This window comes from Sorex araneus, chromosome 3, assembly GCF_027595985.1.
Source record: "Sorex araneus isolate mSorAra2 chromosome 3, mSorAra2.pri, whole genome shotgun sequence".
NCBI classification, from domain to species: domain Eukaryota; kingdom Metazoa; phylum Chordata; class Mammalia; order Eulipotyphla; family Soricidae; genus Sorex; species Sorex araneus.
In genome coordinates, this window is record NC_073304.1 from 184,705,747 (window position 1) to 184,729,488 (window position 23,742).

A 23,742-nucleotide genomic window follows, 5' to 3' on the forward strand; every position below is an offset into this window, starting at 1 on the left:
AGACATAGAATGACTGCACTCATTTGTGGAATATAAAGCAACATAATGGGAGACACCCAAAGATAGTAAAGATAAGGGCCAGGAGGATTCCTCCATGGCATGGAAGCTGGTCTCATGGCAGGGGGGTCGGGGGGAGGCAGAAGAGATAAAGAAGGGGCCACCAAGTAAATGATGCTTGGAGGGCTTGCTCAAGATGGGAGATGTGTGCTGAAAGTAGACTATGAACTGAACATGATGGCCACTTAGTACTCATATTACAAACCATAACACCCAAAAGGAGAGAGAATAAAAGGGAATGTGCCTGCCACAGAGGGAGGGGGTGGGGGGCTGGCAAGAGGGATACTGGGAACATTGCTGGTGGAGAATGGGCACTGGTGGAGAGATTGGTACTTGATCATTGTATGACTGAAATGTAATCACGAAAGTTTACAAGTCTGTAACTGTATCTCACAGTGATTCATTTTAAAAAAATTAAAAACAAATAAATAAATAAAATAAAAAAGCTACTTCAGCTACTACCTTCTTGATAAAAATACCAAATGCCCTGAACAAATACAATGACTCCTTAATGCTTGTATTATAAACCATAAAGCATGCAAGAAGAGAGAAAAAGAAGAAAAGTACCTGCCAAAGAGACAAGGTGGTGGTGAGTGGGAAGCAGGGGATGATGGGAGGGAAACAGGGGACATTGATGACGGGAAATGTACACTGGTGGAGGGTTGGGTGTTGAATCATATTATGACTGAAATCCAATCGTGAACAGCTTTGTAATGATCTATCTCACAGAGATGCAGTAAAAAATTTAAAAAACAAATTAAAAGAATAAACTTTTTGGAAAGCATCTGATTAGATCTTTGAAACTGGATTAATACTTTAAATATTAAAACAAACTATATATGCAATAACTGGAACATTTGGCTCTAGCATTTCAAATTGCATCTTAGATGATGTTAATTTGTAAAGAACTTAAGCTGATTGTCTGAGTAATATTTCTTTATGTTTTTATTTTAGAAAAAAAGATAAAATAAGGATGCCTTTAGTTTTTAAACAAATGAAGTGTAAAAAATGTTTTGGTGGAGTTACTAGATAATAGTGAAAAGGGAAACAAAAGTAGGTTCTAAATAAAAAACAAAGGACAGGAGATGAACAAACATATCCCCCCTTCCCCCCCAATAAAAGCGTATATAAAAGTGCTTTTCAGGGGGCTGGAGTGATAGCACAGCGGGTAGGGCATTTGCCTTGCACGCGGCCAACCCGGGTCCGATTCCTAGCATCCCATATGGTCCCCCAAGCACTGCCAGGAGTAATTCCTGACTGAAGAGCCAGGAGTAATCCCTGTGCATCACCGGGTGTGACCCAAAAAGGAAAAAAAAGTGCTTTTCATCACTGATTACTGGGAAAATGCAATCAAAGCAGCAATGAGCTATCACTCACAACACAAAAGGTACTGGCCAAACAGAAACAAAATACAAGAAAACCAGAGTTGGCAGGGATGTGGTGGAAAAGGAACCCTTATTTTCTATTGGTAGGAATGTCATCTGGCTCAGCTTCTGTGGAAAACTGCATGGCAAGGGGATAGGCTTATCAAAGATGAAAAATAGCGCTTCCATATAACCAAATGATTTCATTCTTTGGCATGAAATAAAACAGCACTGATTCAAAAAGAGATACATACGCCTACGTCCACTGCTGCACTATTTATAATAGCCAAGATTTGGAAAGTGCCTAAGAGCCTGACAACAGATGAGAGGATAAAGGAACTGTGGAGGTGGCGCAAATGGATAGAGCACATGGTTTGCATGTGGGAGGCCTGGGTTCCATTTCCACCACCACAAGGTCTCCTGAGCACTATTCATTTTGGAGGTGACCCAAAAACCAAAGAGAGGGGTGGAACTAACTGTAGTACATAGATACACACAATTGAATACTACTTGGTTAAAAGAAAAGATGAAATCTTGCAGTTTACTACAAGTTGGATGGAATTCGATGGTATTATACTAAGCCAAGGGGCTCAGATGGAGGACAAATTCTACATGATCTCACTTTGTGTGGTATATAAAGAAACAAAGCAAGGGAGTAGACAATGAAAATTGAACCCGGAGATTACGCCTACAGAACTGAGTTTGCCAAGTGAGGTTGGGAGTGGGTGGCTGATAAGGGACCTGGGATTGTGGTAGATGTGGGGCAGTAATATCTCATGCCGAAAGCATACATAGTAATACTATTGTAAATCCTGATACCTCAATTTTTTTAATAATTATATATTATCATGTATTATCATATCATATATTATGTAATATGTAATTATTTTTACAATTACGGAAGAATAAACAAAGTATCTATAGTATTTATCCTTAAGTAAGAGTACAGCTTGTCTTTCTTTTGTGTGTGTGTTCTTAAGAATTTCCCACTTGGGCTGGAGTGATAGCACAGCGGGGAGGGCGTTTGCCTTGCATGCGGCCGACCCGGGTTCGATTCCCAGCATCCCATAGGGTCCCCCGAGCACCGCCAGGAGTGATTCCTGAGTGCAGAGCCAGGAGTCAGCCCTGTGCATCGCCGGGTGTGACCAAAAAGCCAAAAAAAAAAAGGGGGGGGGCCGGAGCGATAGCACGGCGGGTAGGGCGTTTGCCTTGCACGCGGCCGACCCGGGTTCGATCCTCGGCATCCCATATGGTCCCCCAAGCACCGCCAGGAGTAATTCCTGAGTGCAAAGCCAGGAGTAACCCCTGAGCATCGCTGGGTGTGACCCAAAAAGAAAAAAAAAAGAATTTCCCACTTGTTTCCCCAACAGTATTGATGCTTTTGTAATCAGAAAATAAATGTTTCATTTTTGTTTGGGGTTTTACACCCAGCTCTTCCTGGTTTGGTGTTCCATCTAGAGCTACTTGGGGGGTCATGTAGTGCAGGGGAGAGAGCCAAGGCTTCTAGCATGAACTCCAGCTCCCTGAGTTTCTCTAGAACCAAATACGCCATTTCTTTTCTCTCTTGACTCTTCTCCACCCTGGTCTCACCTATCTCAAAGGTATTGTTGACTCTCAGCTGTCAGGGAGGTTTTTCGTTCTGGGATGAAGATCAAGACTGTAAATCTACCAAAGGTTTATTTCAAGCACCCTTTCATCTGCCTTTGCATCCTTCCCACACAGGATGTTGGGAGACGTTGCCCTGCTCATATCACCTTCCCGAGAATAAACCTCCACAATCTTAGCATTAGTTTCCTATCCCAAGTCTGTCCAACATATCTGCGTGAAGTTCACCATTTTATATCTTTATTTTTTGAAGTAAGAAAGTTTTTATTGGGGGCTGGAGTGATAGCACAGCGGGTAGGGCGTTTGCCTTGCACGTGGCCGACCGAAGTTCGATTCCCAGCATCCCATATGGTCCCCTGAGCACCGCCAGGAGTAATTCCTGAGTACAAAACCAAAAGTAACCCCTGTGCAACGCCAGGTGTGACCCAAAAAGCAAAAAAAAAAAAAAGTTTTTATTAAAACTTATTTAGAGGGGCTGGAGCAATAGCACAGTAGGTAGGGCGTTTGCCTTGCATACGACCAACCCAGGTTCAATTCCCAGCATCCCATATGGTCCCATGAGCACTGCCAGGAGTGATTCCTGAGTGCATGAGCCAGGAGTAACTCCTGTGTATCGCTGGGTGTGACCCAAAAAGCAAAAAACAAAACAAAACAACTTATTTAGAAAGATGTGAGGGGAGAGATAAGAAGTGTGTGTGTTCAAGAGACACACAGGATTCTCCAGAGTAGAAATAGACAAGCAAAGAAACAGACAGTCAAGTGAGATATGTGTTCAAGAAGAACACGAACTTGAAGAGCAAGTCCAGAGTTTTATAAATGCCAGTCTGTTTTATGGCAATGAGAGGCGAGAGGCAGGGAGTGAGTGACTTGCAGGAATGCAGCCTCACACTGGTCTTTGGGCCTTTCCTCAGCCTTTCCAGCCTCCCGCTACTAGCCTCAGCCCTTCTTGTCAGGGTCATGCCCAAGTCTCTTTTCTTCCAGATGCTTCAGCTTGCTGCACTCTGGCTCTCCAGCCAAAAGACTCTTAAGCTTTATAGCCTGTCATTGGGTTCAGCACTGAAGAGTCCAAACTGTCCTCTTTCCTTCTCTGGGCTCCCAAGTTGGACCCAACTGAGATCTTTGCTCTCTGCTGTCACCATGCATATGTGCCAGGTCAGCATGCCAAGACCTATGCATGCCGCAAATTTAGGAGATTCACAGGCGAACCTTTATTTTATGTGATAACATGCATTTATTTTGTTGTCTATTAAAAATATCATTGTAACACTAAACCTATAGTTTTATAGGTCACTATGAATGCTGAGAAAGAGAGGTTAGGTTATTAGGTTTAAAATATGACTCAGGGGCTGGAGTGATAGAACAGTGGGTAGGGAGTTTGCCTTGCATGTGGCCGACCCGGATTCGATTCCCAGCATCCCATATGGTCCCCTGAGCACCGCCAGGAGTAATTCCTGAGTGCAGAGCCAGGAGTGACCCTTGTGCATCGCTGGGTGTGACCCCCCCGCAAAATAAATAAAATATGACTCAACTTTTTTTTTTGGCTTTTTGGGTCACACCTGACGATGCACAGGGGTTACTCCTAGCTCTGCACTCAGAAATTACCCCTGACAGCGCTCAGGGGACCATATGGGATGCTGGGAATCAAACCCGGGTCAGCTGCGTGCAAGGCAAACGCCCTATCTGCTGAGCTATTGCTCCAGCCCCTAACTCAACTTTTTCTTTTTTTCTTTTTGAATCACACCTGGTGATTCATAGGGGTCACTCCTGGCTCTGCACTCAGGAATCACCCCTGGCAGTGCTCAGAGGACCATATGGGATGCTGGGAATCGAACCCGGGTCGGCTGAGTGCAAGACAAACGCCCTACCCGCTGTGCTATCGCTCCAGCTCCCCCTAACTCAACTTTTAAGTCAAGTGATCAATTTGGTATTTTGAGATGGCAACAGATGACTTAGAATTATTGAATAAAGTTCTCCGGGAATTCCTCCTTCAAATGCTCCAGATCTTTTTCACAAATCCCTTCCCCCTTCGAACTCATCTTCCCTTTCCTTTCCAGACTAACCTCTTACAGAATCTCCCCCAGATCAGACTTTTCAAAGACGCATTAGCCAGCAGTGGCTGGAATGTGGCTTCATCCCAGGGCAGGCTACTTCTCTAGTCTTCAGCCAGATGGGAGTTTTGTAGTCCACTAAGACTTGGAGCAGAAAACTTTGGTGAGGATTCCAAAAGGGTTTAGAATAGAGAGTATGTTGTCCAACCTTTCCTTACACACGTATGCAAGTACACACACACACACACACACACACACACACACACACATAAACACAATATATAACACAGAGCCAGAGTTAGGGTTGATTCATTTATCTACATGATTTGATTTGTTGACTGTCACCCCATCCCTATAAGTCTACAGAGATGAATAAGGAGGTAGAAAGGCCGAGGAGGGGGGAGTGCAGGACCACAGCTCTCTAAAAGCCTTCTTCAGCTTTCTAGACACAAAGAAAAGAAAGCCCCCACTATGGCCATGATTTGCAGTGTCAGATAACTAAGGGGGCAACACAGGCTATTTCTAAAGGCAATGGGAACTGGAGCCTTCTGGGAAGGAATTAAGGGAGGGAGTGACCTGTGAATAAACTCTGTCTCCAGCAGACTTTTTGACTGAACTAAGAGGACCACACTGGAGTGGCTCATGAGTTTGAAATGAAAAGCAGACCTTATTCTGCCACTAAACTGTGTCCTGGAATCAACCAGGAGAAAGGCTACCTGTTCTCTCTCCAGGCTCCCGTATGCGCTATACTACTTGTAGCTCCAGGCCATACAATGTAGGAAGCACCTATGAGGGTGAAACAAAGGACAAAATGTAAAACAGAAAAGGAAATTTTAGTGCTGGAGAGGTAGTACAGTGGGTCCGGCATTTGCCTTGCACCCAGCTGACCAGGGTTCAATTCCCAGCATCCCATATGGTCCCCCAAGCACCACAAAGAATAATTTCCAGGTGTAACCCAAAAAGAAAAAAAATAATTTTTTAAAAATTAATTAGATGTATAAGATAACCTTGGGATGAGGAGGCTAGTTCAGGGAATTCACAGGGACAAAGCAGGCCCTTGAATTGGCTGGCATGGAGCAGGGTATCACTTGTATCACTTGTCATCCCGTTGATCTTCGATTTGCCCTAGTGGGCGCCAGCAACGCCTCCATTCGTCCCTGTCGAGTGCTAGTGTAGCCCAATGGTATCTGCTCGATCCAGGAACACGAACAACAGTAACAGTAACAACAATGGACCTCATTCGGAGCACGGTAAGAGCCTGCAAATGGGTGGGGAAATAATCGGTGTTACACCCAGCTCAAACCCATTCCTCTGGAAGTCCTAGCAGCAGGACTGGTGGCGGGGAAGTGAGCAAGGCCTCTGTCTTGAAAAATCACTGGAACCTTCACTCTGTGCTGCTATCCAAGGACCCAAATATCCTCCACCTCTGCACTTTCAGGCTCCTCCTGCCCAAACTCCCGCACCCCAAGCCCCTGACAGGCTTTTCAGCCTGTGCACATCCCCTAGGTCAGTTAGGACACTGGAGTTGAAACAGACTGGGAGGAGGGTCAGGCATCATGTGATGTGCTCATGTGCATATGTGTTGTTTGTATGTTTGTATGTGTATGCACACACACACTTGTATAGATGAACTTGTACACATCTGGCCTGTGGGGCATCATTTAATGGTGACTACCCTTAGTTCGCACAAGAGTACAACCATCCATCTCTGCCTCCCACAATGTCCACTCCATCTTCCTGCTGAGCCTGGACTGCAAACCACCATGAGAAGTCTCAATGCCATGATCCAGGCCCTCCAGAGAATCCAGATGTGCCCACAAGGAGCATGTTCAGCTGGGAAAGACTATTAGGAATCTTGTTACAGACGAAAGTGCTTATTTAAAAAAAAAATGCTGGGACTGAAGTGACTGTACAGCAGGTGGGCCACTTGTCTTGCACATGGTCTACCTGGGTCCCATCTCCGGCAAACTATACGGTCCCCTGAGCACCGCCAGGAGTGATCCTTGAGTGCAGAGCCAGGAGTAACCCCTGGGCATCTCCAGGTGTGGTACCAAAACCAAAAAGTACAGAGTTTCTACCCAAGCAAAAATAGGCCTTAACCAGTAACCACATTCTCCCTCTTCTCCTGCTTCCTGCCAGCTCTGCCCGCTCTGCCTGAGGTCCAGCCTGAAGTTTCTGGCTCCTTTTTTCTCCAGGTTTCTGTTTGCAGTCACTATTTAGGGCAGCTCACTTTAACCTTATTAAAATGGCAGCTCCAGGCTGGAGAGATGGTGCAGGGCATAGGGGCTTGCCCAGCACAGAGCTGACCCAGATTTTATCCCAGCACCACATATGGTCCCTCGAGCTCTGCCAGGAGTGAATCTAAGCACAGAGTCAGGAGTAATCCCTGAGCATCACTGGGTATGGCACCAAAATCAATATATAATGATAGCCCTTAGCTTGTAGATGGCATGAATGACTGCATCCCTTTAGGGTGCCCCTGCCTACTACCCTCACAGGGGTTAGACAGAGATCTGCAGAGTGATCCTGAGTCCCTCCAGGCACCCAGAGTCTCTGGAGAGCCTGGCTTGTTTCAGAATAATATCCTCGTTTTATTCATATTGTATCATGTGTAAAATTTCTTTCCTTTAAAGACTGAATAATATAACATTGGGTAATGCCACATTTTATTCATTCATTCATGTGTTGGATGATTATTCTGCTTGCTTCACCTTTAGGAAGCAACTCTCTGCTGCTGCAAACATGGATACGCAAAGATATGTTTCAGTGCTGCGTTCAGTTCTTTGAAGTAAATGTCCATGAGTGGAATTGCAGGATTGTTTGGCTCAGTGGTGCTTGAGGTCCATTCCTGACTTGGTGCTTAGAGGTCACTTCTAGCTGTGCGTAGGGGATCATGTGCATTGCCAGGGAATAGACTCAGGCCTTCAGCATGCAAAGCACACACTCTAGCCTGCTGGGCTATACCCTGGCCCCCAGTTGCCGGATTGATAGTCATTTAATTGTAATTTATTTTAAGAACTGCCATATTGTTTTCCTTATCGGCCATAAAGTTTCACATTCTTACCAGCAACAAGTTCCTCCTCACCCTCATCATTTTTGTTATTTTACATTTCCTTGTTTTGTTTTGTTTGTTTTTGAGGGGGGTGGCGGTGTTTGGGCCATACTAGGTGGTGCTCTGGGCTTATTCCTGGCTCAATGCTCAGGAATCACTCCTGGTGGTGCTCAGGGGATTCTATGAGGTGCCAGGAATCAAACTCAGATTGGTCACTTGTATTGGTCACAAGAATCCTAACCACTGGACTATGTCTCAGGTCTCTTTATTGGTCTTTAATAATAGTTACCCTAATGAGTATAAGTTGGTAGCTAACTTTTGGGTTTGATTTTGTTGTTTTTGTTTTGGCATCACACCCAGCCTGTCTGGGATTACTCTTAGGTTTATGTTCAGGGGTCACACCCTGGCAGTGCTCAGGAAAAACTGTACATGCAAAGTCTTGTTCATCAAAGCAAGTATTCCAGTCCTGTGAGCTATCTCCCAGGATCTTTTTGTTTTGTTTTGTTTTGTTTTTTGTATCACACCTGGCGATGCACAGGAGTTACTCCTGACTCATGCACTCAGAATTACTCCTGGAGGTGCTCGGGGGGCCATATGGGATGCTGGGAATCAAACCCAAGTCAGCTGTGTGCAAGGCAAACACCCTACCCACTGTGCTATCGCTCTAGCCCCTAGCTTTTTGTTTTCTTTTTTTTGATTGTTTAGGAGTCACACCCAGCAGTGCTCTTGGGCTTGATGCCTTCCTCTGGGGATGCATAAGCATGTGGGCATACAGGTATGAATGGGGAAGGAAGGGTATCTTCACTGCCGAATTTTAACTTTTTTTTTTTCAGTGTGTGTGTGTGCTGGGGAGTTGGTGAGTAGGGGATATAGGGCACACTGGGCTGTGCTCAGGGCTTACTTCTGACTTTGGTGGCAGGGCTTGGGGGACCATAGGAGTTGCCAGGGATTGAACCTGGGTTGGCTGCACGCAAGACCAGCGCCTTACTTGCTGCACTGTTTCTCTGGCCCCCATTTTAAAAATTAAAATGTTAATGTATTATTTATTCAAAAAAAATGTGGAGCAAGATAGTTTTCACTGAAAAAAAAAAGATAGTTTTCACTGAACAAAACTTGCTTAGAAAGATGCAAGATGGAGACACACAAAAGAATCTCGAAACCAAGCAGTTCACTGCGGAGATGCTTCCGGACTTTATGCCAGGCCAATTTCACCAGGGTGCCTCAGACGGGAGCAAGTGTTGTCCCTTCACCTGCCTCCTAGGAATTCCAGTAGCCACCATCTTCCAGAACCCAATGAAAAGTCCAGGTACTCAGGATTAGTGACGGCAAACTCCAGGTCTTATGGGATAGGGGATGGGCCAGCCCTTCTCATTTCCCCGCCCCCATAAGATTTTAGATTTCTAGGAGCAACATCCTATGTTATTCATAGCAGACAATACAAATAAATTATCTAGCATTTCTGCCTGCTCGGTATATTTGAGTGGTGGTGGGAAATTCAAAATAATGGTTGTGTGAAGGTGTGATGGTGGTAGAGCCGGTGTAGAAATATGAAATGTAATTCATTATTGTGAACAACTTTATGAATTTTTTTTTAATTTTTAAAAACAGCAGAAATAGGGGCTGGAGCGATAGCACAGCAGGTAGGGCGTTTGCCTTGCACGCGGCCGACCCAGGTTCGATTCCCAGCATCCCATATGGTCCCCTGAGCACCGCCAGGGGTAGTTCCTGAGTGCAGAGCCAGGAGTAACCCCTGTGCATCGCCAGGTGTGACCCAAAAAGCAAAAAAAAAAAAAAGCAGAAATATGCAAGGGGAAAGAAAGGAAATATTTAAGAAATATTTAAGAGAGCACAGGCTTCTCCAGAGTGAAAAAAGCAAGCAAGCAAAGGAATATAGAGAAGCAAGTGAGATATATGTTCAAAGGAGAACATGGGTTTGAAGAACAAGCCTATCCAAGAAATTCTTATTTCAAAATTTTTATTTAATTTTCATTTATTATGACCATTTCCAAACATATGTAACATTTTATTTTATTATTTAAGTATCGGACACTTCACAAATTTATACATCATACCTGAGCATAAATACAAAAAATATTTAAGGCCTTGGATGGTCAGAAACTATCCTGGCTCTAGGCTCAGGAGTGACCCCTGGTGGTGCCAGGCATCAACTCCAGCAAGGCAAAGGCTGGTGCCTCCTAACTGTGCCTCTGGCTCCTTAAAGACTTACAATAAGAACCATATGTTCAGGGGCTGGAGAGATAGCACAGCGGATAGGGCGTTTGCCTTGCACACAGCAACCCGGGTCTGATTCCCAGCATCCCATATGGTCCCCTGAGCACCTCTAGGAGTAATTCCTGAGTGCAAAGCCAGGAGTAGCCCCTGTGCATCACTGGGTGTGACCCAAGAAGCGAAAAAGAAATAAAGCTCTTAAATTCTATTTAGAAAAAGAACCATTTGTTCAATATCTAGATTTCAATATTAGCATGCACTGCTCTACATTATCACCATCTATTCATTCCATTATTTTAAGTAAATATAGAATGTTAGGCATCCAATAAATAATATTATATAAATACAGAATACAGAATCTGTATTCAAATAAATAAATACAGAATCTTAAGCACTTCCTCACGCTTGCTGAGTCCAGAGATGGAGCTTGGAAATCTGTATTTGAAAACAGTTTTCCAAGAATTCTAATATCTGGGAATGTTCTGGCCCAATTGTTCACCCTATAGACAAGGCACACCTGCTGTCTGTTGGGAGCAAGTGCCTCTCCTTAAGGAAGATCTCTGCTAGGAAGGTTTTAGAGTCTTCCCATCCTCTCTCCACAATATACTTCTGTGGCTTGATAACACAAACTCAGTGAGACCCCTGAACTGGGTTCAAGTCTTTAGTGTGACTTGATCAGAGCACCCAAAAACCCATATCCCCTCATTCAGCCAATGTTTGCCTCTCTGCAGAGAAAGTAGGACATATTAAATGGGTTGGCTTATAATATACATATTATAGATACTGTACTCTTTCCTTAATCCCTCATATAAATTTTATACATATAATATACATAATTATATTATATATATGGGCGGAAGAAATAGTACAACTGAAGAAAGTACAGTGGCTTGTCTTGTATGTGCCAACCCGGTTTGATCCCCAGCATCCCACGTGGTCCCCAGAGCACCACCAGAAATAATTCCTGAGTGCAGAGCCAGAAGTAACCCCTGAGCATCAACAAGTGTGGCCCCCAAAACAAACAATAACAATACATAAAAAATAATTTTAAAAAATAAATAATTAGGGGCTGGAGCGATAGTACAGCGGGTAGGGCATTTGCCTTGCACGTGGTCAACCCGGGTTTGATCCCTGGCATCCCATATGGTCCCTCCAAGCACTGCCAGGAGTAATTCCTGAGTGCAGAGCCAAGAGTTACCCCTGAGCATCGCTGGGTGTGACCAAAGGAGCAAAAAAAAAAAGTAAATAAACAAAAAAAATAAATAAACAAATGAATCGGTAGATTTTTAACAGAGAAATTATCCACTAAACTGAGACGAGGCCAGGCCCTGTAGTAGGAGGCCTTCAAGTCTTCCTGTCCTCTTTGGCCTATTGTCACCTTGATGACAATAATTGCAGATGATGTTTATGGAGTCCTTACTTCTCAATAATAGGCATGCTTCCAGGCACATTATTTGCACTCATTCACTTCATCATCACAATTCTATAGAGTAGGTACTGTTTTCTCCATTTGGGGGCTAAAATAATAGAGGCAAGGACAGATCAAGTAATTACCCAACAATACATGGCACTTTCTCTTGATTCACATGGAGCACCTGTGAATGTTGTGCTGGCTTTAGCTTCGTGACATACCTCCATCAAATCACAGTGTACAGATACTTCTAGCTAATACCCTGGTCTCAAACTTTCTTACTAGTTAACTGCCCTCTGCCTTTCAAAAAAATTTTATTACTGTGACTGGAGAGATAGAACAGCAGGTACATTTGCCTCAGACCTGTCTGAGGGTTTAATCCCTGGCATCCTATAAGGGTGCCAAGCCCTGTCAAAAGTGATGCCTGAGCACAGAGCCAGAAGTAATCTCTGAGCACTGCCAAGTATAACTTAAACCCAAAAAAAAACATTTTCTTATTAATATCATTGTATTTGAATATCCACTACAAGGAGTGTTTGGGGCTACCACTGATTTAGTACTTGTGCAATCATGCAGAGCAACGGACTGAAACCAGTGCTTCTATATGCAAAATATATACTCTAGGGGCTGGAGCGATAGCACAGCAGGTAGGGCATTTGCCTTGCACTCGGCCAACCGGAGTTCGATTCCCAGAATCCCATATGGTCCTCTGAGCACCTCCAGGAGTAATTCCTGAGTGCAGAGCCAGGAGTAACCCCTGTGCATCTCCAGGTGTGACCCAAAAAGATATATATATATATATATACATACATACATATATGTGTGTATACACACACACACACACACACACACACACTCTTGTCATTTGAGCTATCTCCCCAGACCTAGCTGTCAAAATCTTCCTGTGCATGTCACACTCTCTCAGGATCTTACTTAAGAGTCAAGCTGAAGAAAAAAATAAAAGATTCAATCTAAAAAAGTAAATTTAAAGTATTCTAACTGACATTCACTTTCTCAAGTAAATTTATGTGTGTATGTGTGTGTGAATAATTGCTGTTCTAATCGATAAAGTTGTATATATCACTTAACATATAATTATTATATACATTAATCCGTGCAATTATATTATTAGTATATTTTATTGCCCCTTGTCATTGATCAGGAGTCAGGGTCAGGAGCTCATCTCCAGCCCAGGGCACTGCAGCAGCCCTGCTGGTTTCTGGCGGTGCTGGCCAACGGAGACCTCGGGAAGAGAAGCCAAACACAGCCTTTCCCCATGCCCGCCCTTTCCCACACAGAGCAGGAAAACCAAACTGAGGTTTTTCTGACTCTTAATAGTTTCAGCTGCCCCCAGCTTTCTTCATCAGCCTAAACATCACCACCCTGATGACGGGCAGTTATAAAAGCCACTGTTGCTCCACCACTTCGACAAGCCCACCAGGTGCCTTCTCAGACTGTCCTGTTTCTCCCGCTCCGGCATTTGTGTTCACTTGGCTGGGAGAAGTAGACCCCATTATTCATGAGACCAGCTCGGCTACTAGCTTCTTTCACATGTCAAAACAAGAACTCACCAACCATGGAATTTCTCCAATTGATATGTGTAGACCTATATCGAGATTATTTTTTTAAGTGAAATTCTTATTTTGGAAACCAAAATCATCATAGACTATGACAATAGTTATATAGTAAAGGTAATCTTCAAAGATAAACCTATCATGAAAAAATTTGGGAATGTCAGGAACATTTTATTATCCCATAAACCACATAATTGGAGCCTCTAAGAGTAGCCTGACTAGGCTCAGGGATGTTGATGCTGAGGTACTTGTGATTCCTATACAGGAACACCCAGAAAGCCCTAGTGATAGTTAGAAGCAGCAATGCTGAGTGGGAGTGGGAGTGCAAGGGTTACGGCACTTGTCTCACATGCAACCAACCTGAGTTCATCTAGCACTGCATGTGGTCCCTGGAACACAGCCAAGAGAGACCCCTGGAATATCCAGGAGTAGTTCCTCAGCACCCTCAGCTATGGCCCAGTCTGCCTTCCCCAATTATTCATTATTTATCTCACATATAAATTTAATGGGTAGTCTGCATTTTTATTTTACTTCCTTATTTATTTAATTTTTTTTGTTTTTTGGGGTCACACCCAGCGATGCACAGGGGTTACTCCTGGCTCATGCACTCAGAAATTACTCCTGGCGGTGCTTGGGTGACCATATGGAATGCTGGGAATCGAACCCGGGTCGACGGCATACAAGGCAAACACCCTACCCACTGTGCTATCTCTCCAGCCCCTATTTAATTTTTTTTTTTTTTGCAGTTCCAGGGGTTGAACCCAGGACCTCACAAATACAAGTTCTACTACTGAGCTGCCTCCCCCATCCCAGTCTGTATTTTTATTCACTAAATCAGGGCCCCTCAATTCAGTTCTTTTTGGAAAGAACATAAGTGGTGTTGTGACATTGCTACCAACCATGTTAACATCCCCGAGGGCCAGAGGCACTGCCCCGACTCTCCTTCCCCACAGACTCCAAGATCCAGGAAAAAGCTGGTCTGGATTCCTACTGTGGGCTTACACTAGCTGTGAAGACACCTTTTCTTTCTTCAGAAGAAAAGTGATTTCTTGAAAATTTCATTTCCAGCCCTGAGAGGTCCGGGATAGTAGCTCCCCAAAGGGTTTCTGCTCTCCTGCCTGCAGCTGTTCCGTCACTCTGCTCCTGTCTTATTCTTGTTTATCTTTTATTTTAATCATGAGAGAAAGATACCTTCAGGGTGAAAATTCACATATGAAAGCATTTAATTACTTAGAAAGTCCCTCTAGAAACAACTAGTACCAATAGTTTGTTATGTCTTCCACCAAATTTTTCACTATAAAAATGATCATATTCTTATTTTTATAAATAGAATCAAACAAACTGTTCAGAGACATTTCTATTTCACCTGGTAGCAAGGATTTCTTGCCACGTGGATGTGCATTTCTACTTAGTTGGTTTTCTTCTGCCTGATTCTTTATAAGGTTGGTATTTAGTCTTTTAGAGCCCCAAGTCCCTCAGAGTCTCCCAAATGACAAGTGTACTAAGGCACATAGCCCAGATATTTGTGTGCAACTGTGGCTGTCAGAGCCTCCTGGGGAAAGCCCCTTCAATGGCAGGGTGGGGAGAGTGACTGAAACAGGTCCAGGAGGGTAGAAGGACTCTAGGCATACTTTTCTTCCTGGGATGGGGACCCTATCATTGAGGACCCTCCATCAAAGAGGTCCAGGCTGAGGAGCCCCCTTTGTCTCCAGCACCCTCTAGGGGCTCCTCTCTGAGCATCTTCGAAATCACCTGACTCCACCAGCTGCCAAACCCTCCTGGCCTCAAACGGGTTGGGCGACATTCACTTCCCTGATGCTGTCCTCCCAACTGGCTCAGTCATTAGGAAATGCCTGTGAGGTGGCGGTAGGTAGTCGCAGTGACAGCTGCCAGCCAGCCCAGCGCTGCTCCGGAAGGCTCCGATCGGCTCGAGGAGGAGGCTCTGGTTGGAGAGGTGAGGAGGATGCTGCTCTCCCTGGTCCTGGCCAAAGTGAGTCTGAGATAGGGAAGGAGCGGGGGCCCAGTCAGAGTACACTGGCACTGCATTGTGTACTCTGTGATGCAGATGGGGTTGGGGGAGGATGGGGAGCAGGCAGGTGAGCTGGAGTTAAGGCTCCGGAAGGGAAGCCCAAGGTGTCTAGAGGTGTCTCTGCTTCACAAGTAAATTTCGCCTGATGGGGTGATTTGGATGGTGCTCTCTCCCAGTCTCCGGGGGTGCTTCTACGGTGGGTGAGGCTGGTGGGTTTCAGGATGTCAGCGCCCCCTTGGGCCAGACCCAAACAACAAGGGGAAGCCAGGTTTAAATTCACCCTTAAAAGGGAAGTTTGGGGGACCACTTTTCCACCACTGCTTCTTGACCTACTTTTGAAACCATTTTTTAACTGAGGTGCAATTGACATTTTTAAAATCTATACTATTTAGCATACAACTAGATTCTGAGGCTCTTATGAGGTATACTGATCATAAGTGTTTATTAAATCAGCATCTCTAGATGGGTATGTGGTCTGGAGCCATCTTCTTCATCTATTCCTTTGAACAAGGAGACACATCTGACCTCTGCTGAGAGGCAGCAGCGCATAGCCTGGCTGTGGAGCCTGGGTCTGCCCTGGACTAACAGTGTGTCTTTAAGCTACTTAACTGAAGCCCTGAGCCTCGCTTCTCTCATCTATAAAATGGACATAAGATCTACCTTCCAGAGTTGTTGTCAGGATTCAGTGAGGAAGGGATGCCAAATGCCAAGCACATAATTAGTGTTTCAATAAATGGTCGCTGTTGTAATTAGTTATTATTAGCTCAACACTGGATCCCACATCATCTTGACATTCCAGCTCTCCCCTACCCCAAATTCCTAAAGCACCAATGGGGATGGCTTTGGGCACATAACATTGTGCATTTTTAAGCTGTTACAGTGGATAAGGTGTTTTGCCTTGCATGCAGCTTACCTGGGTGCCTCATATTGACCCTAAAGCACTGCCAGGAATAATTCCTGATTACAGAGCCAGGAATAAGCCCTGAGTACTGCCAGGTGTGGCCCTGAAATCAAAGAAGAAAAAAATACCACGATATGGTTATTTAGTTCATTTGTGTTCCAACCAGAGCATGTTCCCTGCTTTTTCTTTTTACTTTTTGCTCAGGGGTTACTCTTGGCTCTGCACTCAAGAATTACTCCTGGCGGTGCTTGGGGGACCACATGAGATGCAAGGCCTACCTGCTGTACTATCACTCTGCACCCCCCCATTACTTTTGATGCTCTCAGCATGCAAGTCAGGGCTATAGGAGGAACTTCAGGATGGAGAAAGAGATGGAGTCAAAAGAAAGGGAGAGATTCGAGAAGGGAGGAGTCAGAGTAAGACTGAGAAAGGGAAATGGAAAGAAGGTGGGGATGGAGGGTGGCATTGTCCAGGCAAGGTTGGAGTACCTCTCCAGAAGCACAGAAAAGAGAAATGATTGCCCAGAGAGACCACCAGTGGGGACCTGGGATGTCTTTTGTACTCCCTTGATCTCTTATTTTTCTTGAACTCAGATGAGAAATACGAACTCTTCTGTACCCACTGCTCATCCAAAAGAGGATGGTCCTTTGACCCTGCTAATATTTATTCACCTAATCAACTGACTCTAAAAATATACTCTATCAATATGAAATCTCTCTCTCCCATCTCCTTCTCTTTTATCTTCTCTGGTAACCAAACACAAATCACTGCTTCCTCTTCCTTAACCTAGAAAACTGACTTAAATCACCTTGAAAGTGCTTTTATTCCCTTTTCTCATCTATCAGTTTTAATCCTCTTGCCTACCTTGATACTTACTTATCAATTACTCAAACAACTTCAGTTCTTGATCATTCCTCCTTTAAAAAAAAATTTTTTTGAGAACAATTACAAATGTTCCTTGTATTCTTAAGCAGTGTTTCTTAATCAGGGGCTATATAGCTCCCTGTTCGATCCAGGATATTTCAAGGCAGTCATTAGTGAAAACTATCTAGAGAGGGGCTGGAGTGATAGCACAATGGGTAGGACGTTTGCCTCGCACACGACCAGCCCAGGTTGATTCCCAGCATCCCATATGGTCCCCCAGCACCACCAGGAGTAATTCCTGAGTGTAGAGCCAGGAGTAACCCCTGTGCATCGCTGGGTGTGACCTGAAAAGCAAAACAAACAAACAAACAAAAAACCTACCTAGAGAGGGACCACGGCACCAAACCAGGAGGCTGACTGGTAGGACAGGGGAGGCCACATACAGGAACCAAGGTCAGAAGGATCCACTTTCAGGAACACGTAGAGAAACACTGCTTGAAATTTCACCAAGGACCTCCTGATCACTGCTTATCTCCGGTGCCCGCCTCAGTACCTAACAGGTTCTCCATAAATAATTGCTAAGCAGTCAGATGAATGGATGGAAGGAATTTCTACCATACTGTTACAGGGAGTTGTGAAATCCTGAGGAATATGTTAGCAGTTAGTTGGCTAAGAAAATTATGTTCATCCCTAGAATAAGCCTGGTTTACTCTAACATTTTCAAGTGTATTGACTGAGAAACCCTGGAATCAACATCTTACTTTTTGTTATTTATTGTCTGGGGAGGGCCACACCCTGCGGTACTCAGGGGGCTATTCCCAATTCTGGATTATTCCTGGTAATGCTTGGGGGACCACGTGGTGCCCTACCCCTGGCAGGCCACCATCATTTTACTTTTCATCCATTTTCCACCTCTTAATCAATTGTCATCTTGTTCATTTATTCTAGTTTGAGTGGAACTGCCCTCGGTCAAAAGGTGTGATTTCTTAGTCATCTGCATGACTCCTACATAGGGAGGAGAGGGAAGGGAGGAAAGACAGAAGACAGAAGGGGAGAGTACTTAGCCTGTCTTATTTATGAAACTCATCATTTACTGAGCACTTACTTAGAGCCAGACTGTTCATGCACATTAGCTCAGTTAATAACCTGTAGGGCTCTGAGAAGAGGAAGGTAGCATCAATCTCTTCTGACAGAGGAACGCTGAGACTCAGAGACACTAGAAAATTGAGGGCTGGAGAGATAATACCGAGGGCAGGGTGTGTGAGGGTAGGGATGACCCAAGTTTGATCCCTGGCACCCCAAGCCCTGCCAGGAATGATGCCTGAGCCAGTAGTAAGCACTGAGCACAGCTGTGTATGCCCCCCAATAATAAAAATTAAAATAATAAATAACTTTCCTGAGGTCATACGGAAAATAATAATACTACATGAAGGATTTCAGCCCACTGGCAAAGTCTGAACCCAGAGAGCCAGACTGATAACTCAGAAACCAAAATGTAAGAACGCAAAAATCATTTTGGTGTTGCCCAAATGTCCGAGAATCATTCCCACTTATGTTTATTTTTGCTCTATCATAATTGTGGGACATTTTTTAAAAAATTGTTAGTTTGGGGGCCATTCCCATTGCCATCCAGAGGCTCCTGGTTTGGAGCTCAGAGGTCATTTCCAGTGGTGCTTGGGAGATTATGTAGTACAGGGGATGTGACGCATGCCTCCCAGGCTCTTTTCTGGGGAGCCGAAGTCACACCTGAGATTTCTTGGGGTACCATGCAATGCTAGGGTTTGAACCAGTCTCATGGGACATTTTGTTTATTTGGGGGCCAACAAAAATACCTGTTTATTTACATTTTATTTATTGAGGGATACCTGTTATCCTGGCTAACTCCTACCTCTGCATTCAGGATTCATGCCTGATGGCTCTTGGGGCACCATGTATAGTACCAGGAGTCAATCCTTGTCAGCCATGTGTAAAGCAAGCACTTTACCCACTGTACTGCCTCTCAGGCCCCTCTTGGGATGTTTTTAATATGATAAATTAGATTTGGAATCAAGCATGAGAAAAAAGCATCTGATAGATTGGTTATTTAACAAGCTAAATTTGTCCTTTGTACTTTTATTTTGCTTTATTCTTTATTTTATTTTATTTGGGCACCATCCCTAGTAGTGCTTGGGAGCTACTCCTGGCTTGCTGCTTGGGAGTCATTCCTGGTAGGGGTCTGGGAAACGGATCTTGTTCCCATCATACCATGTCTCAAGTCTGGGGACTGACATGAGTTCTTTTTTGTTGTTTGTTTTTGGAGTTTTTGTTTGTTTATTTGTTTTTAGGTCACACCCAGGAATTCTCAGGAATTACTCCTGGCTCTGTATTCAGGAATTATTCCTGGCAGGCTCGGTGGACCATAGAGGATGCCAGAGACTGAACCCAGGTCAGCTGCGTGCAAGGCAAATGCCCTACCCATTGTGCTATCACTTCAGTCCCTGCCACAGAGTTCTGTCAGCATGTCCAAGGGTATTTTGTCTATGTTACTGATGGAAGACTATGTCGATAGAGGTGATCAGGATTCTTCTAAAAAGCTCAATGGTTTAGGCTACACAGTTATAACAAAGGATACTTTAAAATAAGGATACTCAGGCCTTGCCACAAATCCAAACCAGTGTTTCCCTGCAAAGTAAACATCCTATGTGCTTAATCCAACAATTCTGCCTCTACTGATAACACCTTAGAGGACTTTGCTATCACGTAATGTATAAAATTTGCTTTGGGAGCTGGAGGTAGGTACCCATACCATGGGTAGGGCACTTGACTTGCACACAACCAACCCGGATTCGATTCTTGCACCCCATATGGTCCCCTGAGCACCACCAGGAGTAATATCTGAGTGCAGAGCCAGGAGTTACCCCTGAGTATTACCAGGTGTCACCCAAAAAGCCAAAAAAAAAGTTAATAAAATTTTTTAAACCTGCTTTGGTATACTTTTCAATAACTCTATCTCTGATTTAATATTGCACCAACTCATTTGAGCACTGACTTACTTTCTCACCAGGGTTAGTTGTGTGGCTTTGGGCCATTCCCAAAATACCAGACACATCTTCGAAGGATGAGAATCTGTCTTCACCAAGTTTAACAGGAGGTTCTCTCAACACTGTGGGCAGACCTGTCAGAAGAATTCAAAGAACAACGGAGCTGTGACAATTGGAGGCATGAGCCCACAACTCCCTGCCATGACTACATGGAGGGCCAACAGGCATTTAGATGTGTAAGTTTGGAGTTTTACTTTCAAAACAGTCTTTGTCTTCTAGTCAGGCTTAGCACAGAGTGTGCAATCCCATGGCTAAGTACAACCCAGAGACCCAAGGGAAGGCTGAGGACTAGTTGACAGAAGCTATTTGAGGAAATGGCTTCATTGAGTGCGGGTCTGCGCTGAGGCTGAGGTGAAGGGTAGAAGAAGGGCATGTTCTTAGCCTCCTGCTTCCCCTGGAACCTGGGGTCTCCTGCCTTCACTTCCGGCACTGTACCAAGAAAAAGTGTAGTGATAATCCTACCATGCATGCATGTCAGGTCTGAGGTGAGAGACGTGTCAGGGAGGGTACACACCCATCACACATTACACAGAGACTGACATGGTTGTGCCTTCTCCTTCCTATCTCCAAGTCTCCCTCACAGAAGTGCCCCCTCCTCTTCTCCTAAGGCACTAAGACCCTAGGCCCCAGGTGTTGGTTTGCTGCCAGTAAGCTATGGAAGAGAGTAGGAGGGAAGGAAAGAGAAGACAGAGACAAAGAGAAAAGGAAGAAAGCAGTAGACGCAGAGGTGTGAAGGGAGTTAAGCAGGGCTGGGCAGGGCAGGGCAGAGGGTAGAAGCACAATGCTCACAGCCCTTCCTCCCACAGCTAAGGCCTCCCTCCTCCGAGTGGCCATGTCGGAGGGTGAGAGCAAGGACAGCTCTGGCAGTGAGTGCCCCGTGTGCTATGAGAAGTTCCGTGACCTCGAAGGGGCCAGCCGGACACTGAGCTGTGGCCACGTGTTCTGTCATGACTGCTTGGTCAAGTACCTCCTCTCCACGCGCGTGGATGGGCAAGTTCAGCGGACCATCGTCTGTCCCATCTGCCGCTACGTCACCTTCCTCAGCAAGAAGAGCTCCCGCTGGCCCTCCATGCTGGACAAGAGCTCCCAGACCCTGACCGTGCCTGTGGGCCTGCCCGCTGCGCCACCACCAGACACTGGGGGGCATACAAACCCCCTGGCCATCTCCCAGCCGGCCTGGAGACAATCCCCAAGTCAGAGTGCTCAGCTCCCCTTGGACGTGCTCCCCAGCCTGGCCCGGGAGCCCCAGATCTTCATCATCAGCCGCCATGGGATGCCCCTGGGGGAGCAGGACAGCGTCCTGCCAAGGCGCAGCCTGGCCGAGCTCTCGGACACATCCCCAGCACCCAGCTCGACCAGGTCATTCTGCTGCCGCTCCAGGGCTCTCCTGCTCATCACCCTCATTGCTGTGGTGGCTGTGGTAGCTGCCATCTTGCCCTGGGTGCTACTGGTGAGGAAGCAGGCTTGAGTGGTGGCACTTGGACGGCCTGCATGCTGCCCTGCTCCCCCCAGCTGAGGCAGACAGGAGGGCCTGGGGGGAAGAGGGCACAAGGAAGGCACTGGCTGGAAGGAATGTGACATGGGACCCTCTCCCAGGATCCTTGCTGCCAGCCCTTCATGCAGGACGGGGAGGATGGGGGCTGGTGATCTCTGAAGCGGAGCCGAGCAGGGGTCTGGGAGGCAATGGGAACCTGAGATTCCTGGCCAGGGTGCAGAAGATGCTGCAATCCTTTTCACTGTTCCAGTGCAGTACCCCCTGTGCACCCTCAGTGGTGCTTCCCCCTTCCTCCAGGTGGGAACTAAGGGAGAAGGTGGGGGTCCTTTCCTTCGCAGCTCCTTGGGGGTGAGGAAGTTCTGCCGGCACAGAACCCAGGATCCAATTGAAGAATTCCTACCCAGGATCCCTTGCTCTCACAGGGGTCCAAAGCAAGAATCTTCCAGAATTTTAGGGCTCATCCACAGAGCTGGACAAGTGTGCATCCAGCTTGAGATGATACCCTCATCACCCCCTACGCCCCGCCATAAGGCATCATCCAGGAAAGTTTCCCTGCAAGGGAAGGGGGTGGGCCAGGATCTCTGGGGAAAGGGAAGCCGAGGTCATCACATCTGAAAGAAGAGTTTATGTGTAGACTCAGAGGCCAGGAGAATTGCCCACAAGTAAGGCAGAGGGTCCCTTAGTCTCCCAGACTCAAGAAATGGTCTGGTTGAGACCTGGAGTTCTCAAGGATGACCTGGAAGGCAGGGAGTGCAGGGGAAGCCTGATGGCTGAGACTTGAGTCAGCTGAGAACTATGCAGGCAAATTAACCCCTGAGGGCTCCCCCCCTCCCCTCCCAGCCCATGTCCTCCTCCTCATGATCCAACCACTCATTAGATGAAGACGCACCAGCTCGGCCAGTTTCTGAGGTGGATTCCTAGGCTGGGCTGGGTGAGGAAGGGCAAGGAAGAAAACAGCTGTGTTTGTCAGGGACGCTACTGTAGCCATGAATGCTGAAACCCAGGTGTGCTGGCAGCTGGCCAGGCCTTGTGACCTGGGGACCCCAGTCTGGGATGTTTCGGTCCTTGATGAAGATCCCTAGAAGAACCTCAGTTTGGGTCTTGCCTGAGAAGCCAATCATTTGAGAATGGCTACTTTTTATTTATTACGTCTCCTAAATCCAAAAGGCATAAATCTTAAATTAACTTTAAGATTGACAACAGTGAAAATCTCCAACTGCACTCTCAAATGGGTGGCTTTTTGGACCCCAGGTGTGCCAATAGCTGAGACCTCTATAATCTATAGCTCTCTGGGAAAAGTGCAAGACTGGCCTTGCCTCAATCCCAGATGCCTCTAGTGGCAGTGATTCGGAGCCCAAGGGGAATGGCATGCCTGCTGCAGGGAATATCGGGAACACAGGGAGTGCTGATTGTGCAAGACCAGAGAAAAGTATAAATACTCTTCATAAGGAGGGGGAATAAACAGGTAAATTCTTAGGAAAATATTTATTACAGGAATAAAAATCGTACATTTACAAAGATTCTAGTGAAACTGTTTTAGCCCCAACCAGACTGCTTCAAACAATATTATAAATTTCTGGGGACTTGATTTAAATCTTTTCAAATTCTGTTATGTTTCTCAAAAGTTAATTTAAAAAGATCTGTAGTGTTTTCATATCATTCAGGGGTGACTTGTAGATGGCACTTATTTTATTTTCAAAGAATGTCAAAAGCTATTTTTTAAATAAAAGTTGTTTTCTCAAAGACTCCAGAGACATTGCAAACACATGTGGGAAGCTCTGCACTAGAACTTTCAGGAAAATTCACTTCAAGTGAAAGAGAATGCCCCAAATGTAAATGACTCTTAAGTCATACTTAAAAAGAAATGCAAGCTGAAATTCTACAGGTGTACCATTTTTCACCTACTAGCTTACTAAACTAATTTCAAACCTACTCTCTGAGGGGAAACTGGGAATATATATATATATATATATATATATATATATATATATATATATATCTCAAAACCCCTAGGAAGGGAAATTTGGCATCAA

At 45.3% G+C, this 23,742-nt stretch overlaps 1 protein-coding gene across 1 annotated transcript; it reads left to right on the forward strand.

Annotated features, from left to right (window-relative positions):
- Nucleotides 1-21,046: 21,046 nt before the first annotated feature.
- On the forward strand, nucleotides 21,047-21,682 carry RNF222 (ring finger protein 222). Its single transcript, XM_004604835.1, has one exon. The coding sequence runs from the start codon at nucleotides 21,047-21,049 to the stop codon at nucleotides 21,680-21,682; it is 636 nt and encodes a 211-aa protein (XP_004604892.1).
- Nucleotides 21,683-23,742: the final 2,060 nt, after the last annotated feature.

What these genes read in the sequence shown, in the direction of transcription:
- RNF222 (XM_004604835.1), top strand. Translation starts at nt 21,047, where the DNA reads ATGTCGGAGGGTGAGAGCAAGGACAGCTCTGGCAGTGAGTGCCCCGTG.